Below are 17,830 nucleotides of genomic sequence, written 5' to 3' on the forward strand. Positions count from 1 at the left end.
TATGCAGATATAAGTGAGTATATACATTTGATTCTTTCTGATTCTGGGTTAACTCACTCATTATGATCATTTCTAGCTCAAACCATTTATCCACAAATTTCGGGAATTCCTTGTTTTTAATAGCTGAGTAGTATTCCATAGTGTATATGTACCACAGTTTCTTTATCCACTCTTCTACTGAGGGACACTTAGGCTGTTTCCATGTTCTGGCTATTATGAATAAGGCCGCTATGAACATGGTTGAGCAAATTTTCTTGTTGTGTGCTGGAGCATCTTCTGGGTATATTCCAAGGAGTGGAATAGCTGGGTCTTGAGGAAGCCCTATGTAGAACCCATTTTTATGGGAGAAGTCAAAGGTACTTTACAAAAGACATGTACTCTGCCAAGGAGTTTCGATGTAGTCATGCCTTAAGCTTTGTTATAATAATTGTTACAAGAAAAAATTTTCCAAAGTTGTACTGTGTTTTAAAATAATATGTCAAAAATAAACTGCTCAAACTCTAGAAGTTTGAACCAGGACCAGCTAAGTAAATTGTGTTGAACTGGATTTCTTTCTTGCCTCATTTGGATCATTACTCTGCTGGCCATAGCGTTTGCAGGTTCCCACACCTGAATACCATCCCATCAAGGTCTGGCAAGGTGGTGCACATTTGTGGCCTCAGTGCCAGAGAGGTAGAGAAGGGAGCATCCCTAGCATGCACTGGGGAGCCAGTCTAATTAAACCAGTAAGTGAGCTCCAGGCTCAGTGAGAGACACTGTCTCAAAACTAAGGTGGAGAGTAACAGAAAGACACTTTGATATTAACCCCCGTCCACCACACATGTGTTTATGTGCAAGCATGTATATATACAAATACATACCCAGAAAAATCACTGCTCTGCAGGTAATGTTGGAGTCACGGGTGAACTCCAGGATCACCCAACAAAATAAGTTTCACTTAGTTACACCCACACTTGTTCTTTTTAGGCACCTTACAAGGAGAGGAAGGGCCATGAGAATTGGGTAGATTGGTTTAGCCTGCAGTTGCATGACTTTATCTCCTGTTCGATGGGCTTGCCTCATTTTAGGGGTGTGAGAAGCAGGGCAGAGGGCTCTCCCCAAGCATTCTTCTCCCTGTTTCCCATGGGTCACTGCCTACAACCACCCCATGAAGCTCAGAGTCAAGTTAGTTCCTGGTGGGCCATATTTCTCATCTACTCTTATCTGGACCAGAAACTAAGTGGCCAAACCTCCGCTGTGTTGCCCCATCCCCACCTGAATACATATGGCTCCATGAGACGCTGCTTGGCAGTCTGGACATTCAGCCTGTGGGGGTTGGAGGCTTCCCTATCTGAAGTAGGTTGTGGCCCTTAGTTAGTCTGGACCTGCTTTCTGGAAACCACCTTCTTTGTCTCTGTGGCCTGACCCCCTCCTACCACTTCAGTGAGCTTCTCCCTACTCTCCCTCTCTTGTTCCACAGTTCCCTGTGGAGTGCTGTGGGAGGCCTCAGTCCTTGAAAGCATGCCCAGCTGCCTCAGTCCTTTGGAGAAGGTCAAAGCCTCAGGTGTTAATTTCAGATGTTCACAGCATCTAAGCTGTGGCTGTCATAGGCATCACTATCTCAGAAACTTAGCTGAATTCCTGTAGGTTTGATATCTGTGAGCAACATATGCGCATAACTGCTGTATCATTGGAGTCTTTTGTTTGCTCATTTGTTTTGAGACAATTTCTCCTATGCCATAGGTCTTGGATGTATCACCCCCATCCATCATCTCTCTCAATTTAAAAAGAGCTGCCTTAAAGCTATCAGGTTTCTGTGGAGGTCCACATCATTAATTGGATCTCTGCCCTGAGTCATTTTACCCAATTGAGAGAATTTACAGGTGTCACACCCTCGCTTCATCTTCCCCTGAAGCATTTTAATCTTCTGAAGGTTTTATCTGGCATTTGCTATCTATGCATTTCTCAATCTTGCCTTCTACAACTGGTGTGTAAATAGCAATTGCTTAACCATATAAAGCCCTGAATTTCTGTGTTATTTCCCTACCCTATTCTGTTCCTACATTCAGTCTGGATAATAGTTTGGTAAACTAATTTCTTATTTTTATTGTTTGATCATAGTATCCTATAATCTCTAACACATCTACTAATGCTGATATCCCAGCCTCTCTAGAGCTTCACATTCATTAGTTTGTGATATGCTATATGGATAAATGGCATATGCTATCCTATATGAATATGTGGTATATGATATATGGATATATTGTGTACAATATACTATATTGATACATGACACTCAATATTCTATATGGACAAATGTTATATGATATGCCATGTGGATAAATAGTATATGTTATATTATATGGATATATTGTATATGATATATACAGGTATATGGTTATAATATACTATATGGGTAAATGGCATGTGTTATACTATATGATAAATGGTATATGATATATGGATAAATGTTATATAATATATTATATAGATAAATCATATAAACTATATGGATAAATAGTATATGATATGCTATATGCTATATGATATTGCTATATGGCTAAATGGTATATACTATACTATATTTATAAACAGTATGTGCTACACTATATGGTGTAATATATACTATATGGATGTATGGTGTGAGATATACTGTATAGATTTATGGTATATGACATGCTATATGAATCTTCAGTGTATGGTCTGCACCCCAAGTAAGAATCACCAACAGTGTATTTCATTACAGTATAATATAGATATGGTTTTGCAATGTCTGATCTGTACCAAAACCACTTATGGCAATACTCTTAGCACCTATTGTTTGTCAGAAATGGCTGAGGTTCATAGTGGCTTAACAGTGTAAAAGGTTCATGGTCCATCATTGTCCATTTGGAATAAGAGACCTATACCACAAATCACTTAAGAATCTTGCTGGTGGGAGCCCTACCATTTTGTATCAGTACCACATGAGCCCCACATGCTCAACTGCTACGGCTGATGTGGAAAAGAATGGGTAATGACGATCCATGAGGTTTGTTTGTTTTGTTGTTTTCCTTTTCATACTTTCTTTCACAACAGCACATGACACTTGTGGTCAGATTTCATTGGCTAGAATATGGGTTGTCCTGCCTGCAAGGAAGCTGACAAGTAGTATGGTAGAAGGGATGCTGGTATCTGCTGAGCATGTCATCTGTCACATTAGGAGACAGGTTACACTCTCTAGGACAAGCAATGGTGTCTGAGAGCTGGGGGCTGACAGGGAAGATGGGCAGTCCTTCGAGTCAGGTGTAGATCCAGAACAATGCGCTGATGCCATGACAGCTGGACTTCTCCTCTTCATACACCCTGGCCACACATGGTTTCTTTACGAGCCTTTTCAAGCTTTATCGCATTTTTCTGTGGAACCTAGGAGATAGATAATCAGAACCTATTTGTTCAATAATAGAAAAATTCAGCCATTTACCTTTGTAAATGTCTTACCATTACTATCGTGTGTATGGAGGTCAGAGGCCAGCCTGTGGAGTTCATTTCTTCCTTTCTCCATGTGAATTCCAGCTATGGATTGCTGGCTTATCAACAAGCTCCCTCACTCACTTGAGCCATCTCACCTGCTGTACTTATCTCAATTCACAACCCACAATATGTTAGTAGCAGTGATTGCTGCATGGAATAGTAAAAAGTATTACCTGTGTTATCATATTAAAAGCATATATTAATGGCATGTTAACAGACCTCCAATAGTAATTTTTAAAATTACGATATTGCATGACAACCAATTATAGTAAAGAAGTTGCTATTTCTTACTCTGATACTTTTCAGTTTTTTCTTTTGTTCCTATCCTGTTGATTATAATAAAGTTTAAAAAATAATAAATGTCTAAATAAAGGTTTAGTGATGAATTTGCATTTCCTAACCATGCTCTGGAGTCTTCCATGGTGAACTTGTTCTTAAAAGTAAGGTTGTGAAAAGCATGAGTTGATAAAAGCCCAGTCAGATAAAAGCCTTCTGTCCTTTGTCATAATTTCATTCTGTTTCTTACAGTCCTAGCTGGCTCAGAAAAAAAAAATAACTTTAAGTTATGTACTCAAGTATTTATTTAGTTATTTTCAAATAGTTGTTTTTAAAAAATATGTTAAAGTAGGAAAAAGAAAATGCCTCTTGTGATAATGGTGCAGCATGAGGATCAGAGTTTAAACTGCTGAAGACAGTCAGGTGACTGCACACGCGGTCTGAGAGTGTGTCGTACAGAGGGACAAGGCTGGGTGTTGCTGGGAAGCCAGGGCAGAGGTGTACCTTAAGAAGGTGGGTTGTGCACACGATGTTGGAACAATGGACTTCCCAGAGGCTGAAGGTGAGCGCTGAAGAGCCAGCTGGATCTGGATAACTGCATGCGTTTGCTGTTGAGATCTCTCTTGTCATAAAAGGCCAAGCCAACACCCTCTGCAGGCGAGGGTGACACCTTGGAGTTACAGACTGTCTCTGTGGCTGGAGTCTAGGATGGGGCTCAGCTTGGTGCTAGCTTGAGTTTCATGGTAGGCAATTTGATGAATTTATTTTAAAGAGGTAGGAATATGAAAGCCCTGTGGGTAGAAAGTTAGTTGGCCAAATGAAAAAATCAGCCTCCTTTATTGAACTCTTGCTGTAGGAACTGTGCTATACTGATTGTTTTGTCTACTGTCTTATTTAGTTTCTTAATATGACCTTATGTGGTAGATGGCAATTTTCACATTTTGCTGATGAAAAAACTAAGGCTTGAAATTCTATGTCAAGTTATTAGATAATTGGGACTAAGTAGTAAATATTAGAAACAAATTGTCTGAATTTCCCTTCCTTCCCGGTTCCTGTACCTTCTTCCCAGCTTTTGTCACTATCAAGAGCCTTGATTCCCTAGATTGTTTACACTCAGAACTTCTCTACCCTGCACATTAGGAGAGGAAGGATATTAGACAAGCTGGCATAATTGTCCAAATTGATTTTTTTTTTTTTTTGGCAAAAAAGAATAAATAAGTTACAAGATTCACAACACCATCACTCAGCCTTGATTTTGTCAGAGGACTCAGCCAGTATGCACTCTGTGATACTCTGTGAGACCTAGGATGCAGAAGATGGCCAGGAGGAAGTAGTGTGGTATCTGTTAAGGCAAACTCTGTGTACCACATGCTGTGGAGTCCAGCGTTTTGATCTGTGTTTTTCTCTTGAGGCAGGCTTATTATGGAGAAGAGGGTGGTCAGGTTTTTAGTCTGCCCACTTCAGCCGCTCCATTCATGTATCCGATTCTAATCTCCTTCCTCCTAACCTTTCCACGCTTTGCACGTACATGGTGGAGGAGGGGAAAGCCTGTTGAGCAAGCGCAGGTATAGAGAGGAGTGCACTATGACAGAGAGGAAGAGCCAGTGCTACAATCAATCCTGTCCAGTTAGAGCATCGGCTCTCAACCTCCCTAATGCTACGACCCTTTACCACATCACCTCGGTTGTGGCGACCCCCAACCATACCATTTGTTTTCACTGCTACTTCATAAGAATAATTTTGATATTGTTATGAATCCTAATGCAAATAATTTTGGAGATAGAGGTTTGCCAAGGGGATCATAACCCCCAGGTTAAGAACCACTGAGTTAGAGGCCTCTTGCTATTTTTTTTTTTATTTTTATTTTTTTATTATTTTTGTGCCACCTGCTTCATAGCAAAGCTCAGGAAGTGGTGAGGTTGCAGAATATGCTTCAAAGCTGCATTACAAAGCCAAACTTTAGTGCACTTCAGTGGAAGCAGTACCTCGCTGAGATAACTTTAATCAGTATTTGTGTAGAATTGAGGTAACTTGGAATAAGGGTTGGAGACATTTACTTCCTAGTGTAGTCACTGATGCTTTGCATTTTCACTTATTTCCATCTTTCAGAAATTTGTCAATGACTAATCCTAAGAAAGAACAGGGAAATTTAACATGCTGTCAAAAGCCATTTACTTGTTTTTGTTTTTGTTTTCAATCTACACTAAATCCCTTTGAGGATATAGCAAAAATGGTGTTGAATAGTCAACAGGAGACAGACTGTCAGGGTTTATCAGCTGGCACCTAGAGTTGTTCAGAGGGGTGCCTCCATCACAGAGGCAAGCTGGACTTTACTTTGTATTCTTGAAGGTAGATGAACTTAATGTGCATAATATTATTAGGATACTGTAAGCCATGCATACCTAATGCAGAGGCTGTGGTGTGTTAGGGAGTAAGTGAGTGAACATAATACTGTTATAAAAGCCAGAAAAACACAGAGAAAACATTGCTTAGAACCAGGACACTTTGTCACTAACATTTTATATCACATATTAATATATGTAGTGTTATAATTAATATGTATTTGTAATATTTTTCTACAGATATATTATATACATATTTATGTGCACAGAAAATGTAGAATATATACAAAAATTTATTTTGTGTATAGTATAAGATACAATTTAAATTTTAATATAACTATGGTACTGACAATTTTATGTCCAAATTTCTAAAATTTAATGTTTTATGGAAACACTTTGTAAAATTGCTCTACTGACTTTATAGTTCTAATTTCAGTAACTGTGTAATATGCTCAACAGTAATTCATTTTAGACTAGTTACTGTGAATCTTGTCAATTCGATTGATTTTGAATTTTCATTTTTACAGTCTTATTCTACTTAAAATTTTTATGCCTCTGTGTCTGTTTCTCTCCTTCCTTCACCCAGTAGCAGTTGCTTTAGGGGTTTTCTTTTGAGACAGGACCATACTAGTTAGCTTATGGTAGCTTCAAGCTCACAATGCTTCTGCCTTCACCTCATAAGAGATGAGATTACTGACATGCACTAGCCCCTCCAGAAGCCCATAGGGTCTTGATTTTTTACCTAAGGGTGAAGAAATTCTCAGGACTGCAAATTCTGGCTGTAAATGGGTCTATTGTTTGCACATTAGCCAACAGTCAGTGGGAAGTCTGCTTTCATCCTTGCAGTTTTGCCCCTTTTGACTACTGTTATTGTTTAAAGGCTATCTTAGCAACTGAGTAGAACAAATGTTATTGCACTGTTTCCGTTTTCTTCAAAGGAGGGCAGGTGGACAGACACCGGACAATAACTACTGGTTAGCTTCTGTTAAGATTTCACTTTTAAGCAGGAGGAATGGGAGGATGCAAAGGATGGGATAACAATTGAGATGTAATATGAATAAATTAATAAAATACATATTTAAAAAATGATTTCACTTTTATTCTGCCTCACTAGTAACTTATTGAATGTGTCAGGCATAGTACTGGCTGGTTTTCCTGACTTTGTTTAATGCCTTTTAAAGCTATCAGTGGAAGCACGTGAAGAGATAACCAGAAAGGCCATTAAGACAGTCAAGCATTTCATAGAGAAACCAAAGAAAAGGAATTCTGAAGAAGACCCCCAAGAAGGTGATTCTCAAGTCACCTACGCAGATGCCTTGGCTCATCTGCAGACATCACTTGCCCACCTGGAGACCCTCAGCCACAGCTTCATCCTCAGTCTGAAGAACAGTCAACAGGTATGAAGTAGAAGCCTGGGAGAGCCTGGTAGCTCAGGCATTATCACCATATTTGTTCTGTTCACCTCAAAGCCACTTTGTAACTGTGCTAGCTTTGACTATTGTAAAAGATACCTGAAATGATTATTTCATGAATTGACAAACCTTACTTCTGCTGCAGTTTTAAAAGTTTCGGTCTGGGCAATTGGCCCCTTTGCTGAAAGGCCTGTGATGATAACATGTGATGGAGTAAAACCACTCACATCATCAGTAAGAAGCAAGACAGAAACAGAAAAAGCTGGAATCCTATTATGCCCTTCAGTGTCCTGATGACTGCTCACTGGGCCCCATCTTTTAAGAGGTCCCACCACCCTCCCACCCGAAATACATCCCCTTTGTGGGATGTGAAGGTCTCAACTAGAACAGTAGTGTTGTTGGAGTTGTGGACATGAAAAGTGGTCCTCTTATCACTTGATTGCTTTCCTTTCTCTTTCTAAAGGAATTTGAGCCAAAGATGGTATCTGAAAAGATGAAAAGGTAGATGGGGGTTGGGGTGTAGCAGAGAGCACTGGGTGGGTGCTAGGTGAGGAGGGATTTCTAAAGTTGACATGTGTATGAATCATAACAGAGGCCATAATCCCATTGTTTTTTAAAAATCAGGATTGCTAGTTTCTCATGCATGCTTCAACAGTGATTTTAACTATGCCTACACTTCATCCTGTTGTCTTGATGTAGCCTTCCAATATAAATTTATTACTGATAGGAATTTTCTGGCTGGTCAAACTGTTCCTATTGGGTTTAAAACTCAGCCTGCTATGTCTCCAAAATAACCACCATGAGGCTTAGGAGTCCTTCTTCATGATCAGGTCTAAGGACCTGTCTAGTAGGACTCTACTAAAAAACAAATCATATGAGGTCCTCAGAAACTTTGTTCTTTTTAATATATTCATGACATTTTCATTTATTTATTTATTTATTTTATGGATATGGATACTGTGCTTCCATGTATGTCTGTGTGAGCCAGGAGTATGCAGTGCCCATGGAGGCCAGAAAATGGGGTGGAGACTGTGCTCTGCCATGTGTATGCTAGGACCCAAACCCAGGTCCTTTGGAATTGCACCCAGGGGCTCTTAATCACTAAGCCGTCTCTCACCTCTGCTCTTTTTTAATTAGCATATAAGGTATTAGGCTTTATTATGGTACTTTTAAACAAAATATGTTTTAGTAGATTTTTTTCTCTCTGACAACACTGCCTTACAGAACGCCCAGTTCCATGTACTGGTCTCCGTTCTTTGTTCTTTCTGTTCTGCCTGTGTGTGTACTTGTGTTTATGGTGTATGTGTGTGGTGTGGTGTGTGTGCAAGTGCGTGTGGTGTGTGTGTATGTGTGTGTGGTGTTCTGATAAAGTGAGAAAGGGTGTCACTGTATGGCACTAGCTGATCTGGAACTGTGACCGTCCTACTCAAATGTCCTGACAGTTGAGATGACAGGTATGTACCATCATGGCCAACTTCTTTTGTATTTTAACAGTGTGGGATTTAGAATATTCTTTTACATAGTTGGGAGGGTGACAGATCACTGAGTAAATGATTTTTAATATATTTTATTAATTTATTCATATTACATCTCCATTGTTAGCCTATCCCTTGTATCCTCCCATTCCTCCCTCCCTCCCATTTTCCCCTTACTCCCCTCCCGTATGACTGTGACTGAGGGGGACCTCCTCCCCCTGTATATGCTCATAGGGTATAAAGTCTCTTCTTGGTAGCCTGCTATTCTTCCTCTGAGTGCACCAGGCCTCCTCATCCAGGGGACGTGGTCAAATATGGGACACCAGAGTTTGTGTGAAAGTCAGACCCCACTCTCCACTCAACTGTGAAGAATGTCCTGTCCATTGGGTAGATCTGGGTAGAGGTTTGAAGTTTACTGCACGTATTGTCCTTGGCTGGTCCAGGACAGCCAAGGCTACACAGAGAGACCCTGTCTTGAAAGAAACAACAACAACAACAACAAAACCCCACATCCTCCAAAGAGTAAATGATTTTTATATGAGTGAAATAGTGTTTAGATACAGGAATAATATTTGACTTGCCCTATAATGCCATTGCAAGTGGACCTAGGTAACTGCTAACCTCCTTTTTATTTTCTTAAATTATATTCATTCACTAAATCTTAAAAGTTGATCAGATTAAGTATTGGTTTGCCCATCAGTATAAAAATCTCATTTAAAAGATAGTGGGGCCCAGTGAGGTGAATTTGATCCCTTACCTAAGACTCACATGGGAGAAAGCAAGAACCAAATCCTGTAGGTTGCTGTGACTTCCACAAGGTGCTGGGACACACATACATATGAAGAAAAGCATTCTAGAAAAATTTTCTAGAAATTGGTGTTGGGCTGAATTGAAAAGTTGGCCTGATTTACTTTTACATTTTAATGTGTTAGGCTCTCTAATGGACACCACTAAATAGTGGTATAAACAGCAGATAAGCCACTTTGGGAACAAACCGGCTTTGCAGCGTTCACTTTTTTTTTTTTTAACATTTATTATACCGTAATTTATAATTACAAAATCTATAGTAAAATTTGAATCTTCAAGCAAAAGTGATTTACATGTTTTAGTGTAAAAGTTATGTTTTTGTTGGCTTTTCAATTGTATGTTAAAAACCAGAACATTCCATTTTTCTCTTGGTAACAAATGGCCTTTAGGCCTAGCATGGTGTGTTTGAATTCAAGGGGGCTATTAAAGATACTTCTGCTTATTTCACCTTAGAATTTGAAGTGCCATTTTGTTCTTTGTGAGTGACATTCACTCTAATCAGCCCATGTGGAAGAGTCAATCTGTGCTTCCTAAATTGACAGCAGTTACTTTTCTTAAGATACTTTCAGCCAGGAGTAGTGACACACACCTTTAATCCCAGCACTTGGGACAAGCAGATCTCTGTGAGTTCATGGCCAGCCTGGCCTATACAGGGAGTTTTAGGATAGCTACAGCTACATAGTAAAACTGTCTCAAAAATATGTCCCCCTGTCCCCAAAAAGAAAAAGATATTTTCACAATAAAGCTGAAATAACCTTCTGGCATTAAATTTGCCCTGTAAACTTCTCATGTAGACTTTGAACCCCTCTAATTACACCTGAAGTTTAGAGTGAGCTAAGTTGGCAGCTGGCACCTCTGGAGTATTGGTTTCCTCTTCTCTTAGTGCAGATGCTAGAAGTGGCTGGCCTGGTCTATGTGCTCGTTAGGGTTGGATTGGAAGATTTCAAGCATGGGGGAGAATAATGAAATGCCTGTTTATCAGAGTCAGGTCCCAAAGGTGCCCATCCTCCACCATGCATGCCCTGCATTTACCCCATGCCTGTAGGTTAGTGCATCCTAGACTACCTTTCATTTGTCCATAAGGACTTGCTGAGCTTCCTCAAAAAGATTATATTTAAAGTGTAGCCACTTACCATGAGATTGGGATATATGTGAGGACATCCTACTAGGACTCTAGGTCAGAGAAATATAGGAAATGGGGAAATAGAAGGATCCAGAGGGTCCTAGAAACCTACAAGAAGAACATCGTGATGGGTAGATCAGGGTCCAGGGGGGTCTGCTCAAACTATTGCACTAACCAAGGACAATTTAAGTAGTAAACATTGAACCCCTACTCTCATCTAGCCAATGGACAGGACATGATTCTGACATGAACTCAGGACCAAGCTGTAGTCCTGACCACCTTCCCTAGTGGCACTCAAAGAAAGAATAAGCAGGCTACCAAGATGAGACTTGATAGACTATGACCATATAGTGGGGGAGGAGGTCCCCCTCAGTCATAGACCTAGGGGAGGGGAATAGGATGAAAGTGAGAGGGAGGGAGGAAATGGGAGGATACAAGTGACGGGATAACTTTGCTTAATGTTCAGATTTTATGTAGAGGTTTTAGAAAATGAAGCATTATGTTTGGAGTTACCAGGGAAGTGACACAGAAGGTAGAAAGCAGTTCTGTCATCCTGTGGCCATGTGCATTACACTGGGAACTAGAGCTTATGGCAGACTTCCTCAGTTATTTTTTGTAATGTTGGTTGGTACAGATATTTTATAGAGAAACAATATATCATGGGTGGAGAGTAACTTCTAGGTCCTACTGGGTGGCAGTGTGACTTTAGGCATACTGTTTAGTGTCTTGGATCTTCAGTTTAGTTTTTGATGAGATGGGACTAATTAAAAGTACTTGTTGGAGTTTTGTTGGAAATATTTAATTAAATACCATGTGTGTAACAGCTGGAATTATGTAATTATTCTTCGAAACATTATAATGACGATTATGCTTTAGAGCTCAGTGTAAACAGTGCAATTCACACTCCCTGCTGGTCTGTGCCTGACATTGTTAACAACCTGATTTTTATGTCATTCCTGGTAGTGTTCACAATGCCCTCTGTCCACAAGACTGTCTTGTCCTCATCCTCAATTTACAGAGGCTGAACTTTCCAATCATAACAGCCAACCACACTAGTAAACAGTAAAGGAATTATTTGCAGTCAATGTAGGTGGGCTTGAGTCTAAGGTTTTGGTAGCTGATCCATGTCCCTTGGTGTGCTGTTGATGATGGGAATATGTCCAGTTTGAGGGCCTTCTAAATATGCTTTGTGTGGAGAGACACATTTAATTTCTTGCTAAGATTTCTGTGTTAAATACTTTCTTTTCAGGAAATACTACAAAAATACAGTTACCTCTACGATCTGTCCAGATCAGAAGGAGGGAAACTTCAGGACCAAGCTGTAGCCATGTGCTTAGATGGCCAGCCTCTACGGATGATTCAGCAGCTGTTAGAGGTGGCCGTCGGTCCTGTCAACATCTCACCCAAGGATATAGTGCATAGCGCAGTCATGCAAATAATTTCTTCATTGAGGTGAGTGAGCTATAATGTAACCATTACATATTTTGCCAATAATTGTACCCACTTCGTAGTGGTTTTTTTTTTGTTTTGTTTGTTGTTTTTGTTTTTGTTTTTTTAAGATTTATTTATTTATCATGGACACAGTGTTCTGCCTGCATGTACGCCTGCGGGCCAGAAGAGGGCACCAGATCTCAATTTAGATGATTATGAGTCACCATGTGATTGCTGGGAATTGAACTCAGGACCTCTGGGAGAGCAGCCAATGCTCTTAACCTCTGAGCTATCTCTCTAGCTCCTACCCTTTAGTCTTTATGAAGCTAAACTATACCCAGGCATGTAGAAGAAGCATGTCATATTTTCAAATATTTTACAAACCTGAGAGATTACTTTTAGAGTATTTAAACTCTTAAGACTTAAAATGTCTTAAGAATAAAGAACCGTGAGTATGTGTCTTTGTTATAACATACCATGAAGCTAATTCCTGGCTGGACTCATTTACCTCTACACATTATAACAGAAACAAGAGAAAGACCAAGTGACATGTGAAGCAGGTAGCCAAGAGCCAGGTTGCCCTGTGGCGTCGATGTGGCTGCTCAGCTCCTGCCTTTTCTAATTGCCCTTCCTAGAGGCAGTGAAAAATGGTGCCAAAGTAGTTCTTTTGATGAACTCAAGTCACAACTGGAAGTTTGTCATTGGCTACTTGTCTTAGCGCATTGTTTACCTTAGGACATGAGTAGTGGAAGCTTGGCGGCAGAGAAGTTCTTGCTTCCTGCCCCCACACAGGCACATTAGAGCACAGCAAGCAAGAGGATGGGAAAGGAGAAAAGTGAAGCTAAGGGAATAATGAGGCATCATACACTTTCTATGAATAATGTAATTAGGCTAAGAGATTTAGTTGTATTTAATTTATTCTCCTTTTAAGCATTCTTTGTAATTCTGTATTGCTCTTAAGGAACTTTTTGATTAAATGCATGTCAGTTTCTGAAGCTAAACTGAAATCAAATGAGCCTTTATCAGTTTAATTACCCTAGCCTCATACAGTTTTCACATTAATGCTCTGAGGTACCTAGCAATTTTATGCAGAGACAGACAAAATGCTGCAGCACTTCATTTTAGAAATAACAAATTTTGCATTAATAAAGCTTTGTTCTATTAGTCTGTTATGATTTCTCTGTTGTTGCTTATGAGAAGCCCTCATTTCCAAGTGATAGCACATATTTATTTGCCATGTTTTGTACCTTTTAGGTTATAATTACTGTTTCTTAACCAGATAAAGCTCACAAAATAAACATTTGAAACATTTGTGCATTTGTAGCATTTCTGCTACTGGAGACTTGGTTCTGATCAAGTCTGAATTATACACTGATTCTAATGACAGTGCACTAAAGACATTTGACTAATGTGTATGTGACACTTGCAGCTATAGAAGGTTCTGGAACATGGAGGGGTCACCTGTTTCACTCTCAGGGCCAAGGACACTGGCTGGGCTAGGCTCCTGAATATATCTTTTAACTTAGATTTAGTGGGCATAGAAACAAAATGACAAAGACCTAAAAGTAACTGACCCTAGCAGGTTGTTTAGCTATGAAAATATTCTGAAAACATGTGTAAAATTTCTTTTTCTTCTGTTGCACTTTGGGAATTTGCTTGAATTCTAGACAATGAGTAAATACTGTTTTTTAAGAGCATCAAGCTGGTGAATTTAGAACATTATTACTTACTTAATGTTTAACATCTAATTTTCAGTTGCTTTTGAATGACAAAGTAGGTTGTGTTGTTCTCCAGGTAGAAATGTGTGCATGAATTAGACCATGAACAAAGCTTCACATCCTTAGTGCTTCACTCTGAGCTTACAGAGTTGTAAGCAAGCGCCTCACTATGCCATGATCCAACTGGCTTAACCTGAGTGTGTCATAGAAACTATACTTCTGAGACTCCATTATCCTCTTTTAACTCAGTTATTTTCTTTCTCATCACAGTGGCAGGAGTGCTGAACTTTGTGAGCAACGTGATCCCCTCCAGGTCTTAGAAGGCATTGTTGCGGCAGTCCACACCAGTGTGGACAATGGGTAAGACCAGGTCATCTTTGTCCACCTCCATGGAATGGCTTGCATTGTGTTTCAGTTACTTTACTATTGCTGTGAAAGGACACCATAACCAAGGCAATGTATAAAAGAAAGCATTTACAATTTCAGAGGGTGAAACCATGACCATTATAGCAAGGACATGGCAGCAGGTAGACAAACAGGTATAGTGCTGCAGCAGTAGTTGAAAGCTTACATCTAATCTGCAAGTGAGAGGAAAAGAATGGGCTAGACTGGGCTTGACATGATCTCTTGAAACCTCAAAACTACCCCCAGTGACATACTTCATCCAACAAGGCCACACCTCCTAATCTTTCCCAATACAATTCTATCAACTGGGGACCAACAACTCAAATATATGAGCCTATTGAGGCCATTTTCATTTAAACCACTATTTTCTATGTCCTGGTCCCCATAGGTTTGTAGCCATATCATAATGCAAAGCGCATTCCAACTTATAAAATACCCTTTGTCTTTCACAGTTTCAATACTATTTAAAAGTGTAAAGTCTCTTCTGAGACTCAAGGCATGAGGTTTTGAAACCTCAAAGCCTACCTGCAGTGATCTACCTCCTCAACAAGGACACAACCTTCTAATCCTTCCCAAATAGTTCCACCAGCTGGGGAACCAAGTGTTCAAATCTGAGCTTATGAGGGGCGGTTCTCCTTCAAACCACCACAACCACTTAATGGGAATGCAAGTCTTTAGAGTTTACAACAGTCTTTGTTGCAACTGATATCCATGTCAGTCATGTCTGGCCTCTCCTCAGCTAGCCAGTTTCCACTGAAAATAATAGTGAGGAAGGGTTTAGGAAATGCCCCACTGAGTACTGAGTACAGAGTAGTAAAATAGTTTTTCTTTCCAGTTATTATTCAAGCACACACATGTGCCTTTGCTGCTTCCAGAGGATGATAGAAAAGCTTGGCACTTGTCTAGGACCATAGAACTAGGCTCTGCCTGAGTGTGACTCCAGGCTTAGCAGGTAGATGCTAAGTTATAGAATATCTTATAGATAACAGTGTTTCTTCATGAGCTCCATTTTCCTCCAGGTTTGAGAGGATGCTATGTTGAGGAATGAGAAATTATTGCAAGCAGGACCCTCTGTTTCCTCTGCCTCTTACCTTGTATAGTTTTCTAAACCCCTTTCGCTTGCATATCTTCAAATAAGAAAACAGCTGTAGCCTAATTCTGATGCCTTATTCTAAAGAGATCTGTGCTTATTCAGTGTGATTGCTGTGTATCCTGCTCTAGTCAGTCACAGGGAGTTAGTTATATATGGATAAGAAGTAACCTCTAAGCCCAGGGGTGTCTGTTTTTCAGAGAAGACAAGTTTACACATGGCCCTAGTAACTGCTTTAGAGTTGGAAGGACCATATTGGAAGCAAGAATCGAAGACAAGGGACAGCAGAGCGGGAAATGTGGTGGGTGACTGGACCTAGCCTCTGACCTCACTCTGTTAGGAGGAGAGGGTGTTGGTGTTCTAGCTGAGACACTGTACTGGCCAGTGTAGGTGGAGGTGCTGCCATCCCTGTCCCAGTCCCTAGTGAATAAACTCTCTCAGCCCCCAGCTTCTCTCAAGTTGGCTTGGCTCTGGGTCCTGATCTTTCAAGATGAAAGACCCTCTCTGCTACTGTGTAGGCCACTTCCAGTAACTTGTAGAATCCTGTTCACCTGGGGCCCTCTCACAGCTAGAAGACAATGTTTTTTTTCCCCATGAATTTCTAACCAGATACACTGAAGAATGTACCTTGGGTCTTTGAAATACAGGATATTTATTTCTGAAGCTTCAAAAGAGACTTTAGGGAGTGGAAAAGCAGAACAAGATGCTCCTTTTCATTCCAGAGATAGAATAACAAAGGATTCTTGGGAAAAGCTTCAGTGATTTTTTTTTTCTTGAAAAAAAGCAGGAGGAGAAGAAAGATAATATAACTTCTATTCCTGGCAAGTATTCTTTAGTTGGCATAGCTACTATTTGCTTGGCTTTTATTTCCCAGCTGCCTGGAAAAGTTCCATGGAGGAGGCAGTTTATGTTCTAGGAAGTTCCAGGTAGTCTCTGGAGGACCATGGGGCACCAGCTGCTCTAATGCTTTGCTTTCAGGTCACTTCCTTCTGTATCTGACACACCTGATGCCCTCCTAGGTGTTGTGCCTCTCTGCCCTGCTGCTTCCTCTTGTCATGCAAACTCCATCCAAGTCTGATGCCCACTCTGCTGAGTATCCATAGTGAATAACCCCTACCCACGCATGTCATCAGCAATCACAGACGTACATGATAATCTACTCGCACACACATTTGTTTGTATGCTCCTTGGGATTTGTATGCTCCTGAATTTCTGCCAGAGAGTCTTCAGAGAAGATTAAGAATTGGAGTATATATAAAATAGCTACCAATTGTCTGGTTATATGGCTGTTATTTTTTAGGAGTTTTGTTTTGCTTTGGTTTTTTTTTCCTTTTTTTATTATTAATTTATTCATATTATATCTCAGTTGTTAGCCCATCCCTTGTATCCTCCCATTCCTCCCCTCCCTCCCGCTTCCCCCCTATTCCCCTCCCCTATGTCTGTGACTGAGGGGGACCTCCTCCCCCTGTATATGCTCATAGGGTATCGAGTCTCTTCTTGGTGACCTATTATCCTTCCTCTGAGTGCCACCAGTCGTCCCCATCCAAGGGACATGATCAAATATGGGGCACCAGAGTTTGTGTGAAAGTCAGATCTCCTTCTCCACTTAACGGTGGAAAATGCCCTGTCCATTGGCTAGTCTGGGTAGGGGTTCGAAGTTTACTGCCTATATTTTCCTTGGCTGGTGCCATAGTTTGAGGAGGACCCCAGGGCCCAGATCCGCCTGTAGTTTTCCAGGACCCTCTGGATCCTTCTATTTCCTCATTCTCCCAGGCTTCTCACACCTAAAGTCTCAATAGCATGTCCTCCCCTCTGACCTACTTTCCTGGTAGGTAAAGTTTAGACAGGGTTATATGTATCCCAGGCTGGCCTCAACCTCACTGGATGATCTTGAACTTCTTTCTGTTCCTCTTGCCTGTACCTTCCAAGTGCTGGGTTTACAGGTCTGCCCCATCATGCCCTTGTGGCTATTCTTCGTACATAGTCCATGCTGTACCAGCATGAGCTCTTGCTTATGCTAGAGCAAGAGTCAATTGTTTTGTAACTGCAGCATGCCTCTCCCGGGCACTCTTCTCTTCTGTGCTGATTTCACATCCAATGAACTCACAGCACTCAGACAGTTTTAATGGAGCCTTTAGCCACCTAACCAGATATGGTTATACTGGCCTCACAGAACTTTTGATAGAAGCAACTTAAAGGAGGGAGGGTTTGTTTTAGCTCATAGTTTGAAGATGCAGTCTTATCATAGAGGGGAATGCC

General features: G+C 40.5%; 1 protein-coding gene across 1 annotated transcript in view; it reads left to right on the forward strand.

Annotated features, from left to right (window-relative positions):
- The window catches only part of Nbas (NBAS subunit of NRZ tethering complex), a 302,722-nt gene that overhangs the window by 234,180 nt on the left and 50,712 nt on the right, over positions 1-17,830 (forward strand). Inside the window, exons 45-47 of the mRNA XM_051143481.1 lie at positions 7,292-7,507; positions 12,177-12,379; positions 14,347-14,436. Coding sequence (XP_050999438.1) covers positions 7,292-7,507; positions 12,177-12,379; positions 14,347-14,436 — 509 coding nt within the window. The remainder of the gene's footprint in view (positions 1-7,291; positions 7,508-12,176; positions 12,380-14,346; positions 14,437-17,830) is intronic.

Source organism: Acomys russatus, chromosome 1 (genome assembly GCF_903995435.1).
Source record: "Acomys russatus chromosome 1, mAcoRus1.1, whole genome shotgun sequence".
Lineage (NCBI taxonomy): Eukaryota > Metazoa > Chordata > Mammalia > Rodentia > Muridae > Acomys > Acomys russatus.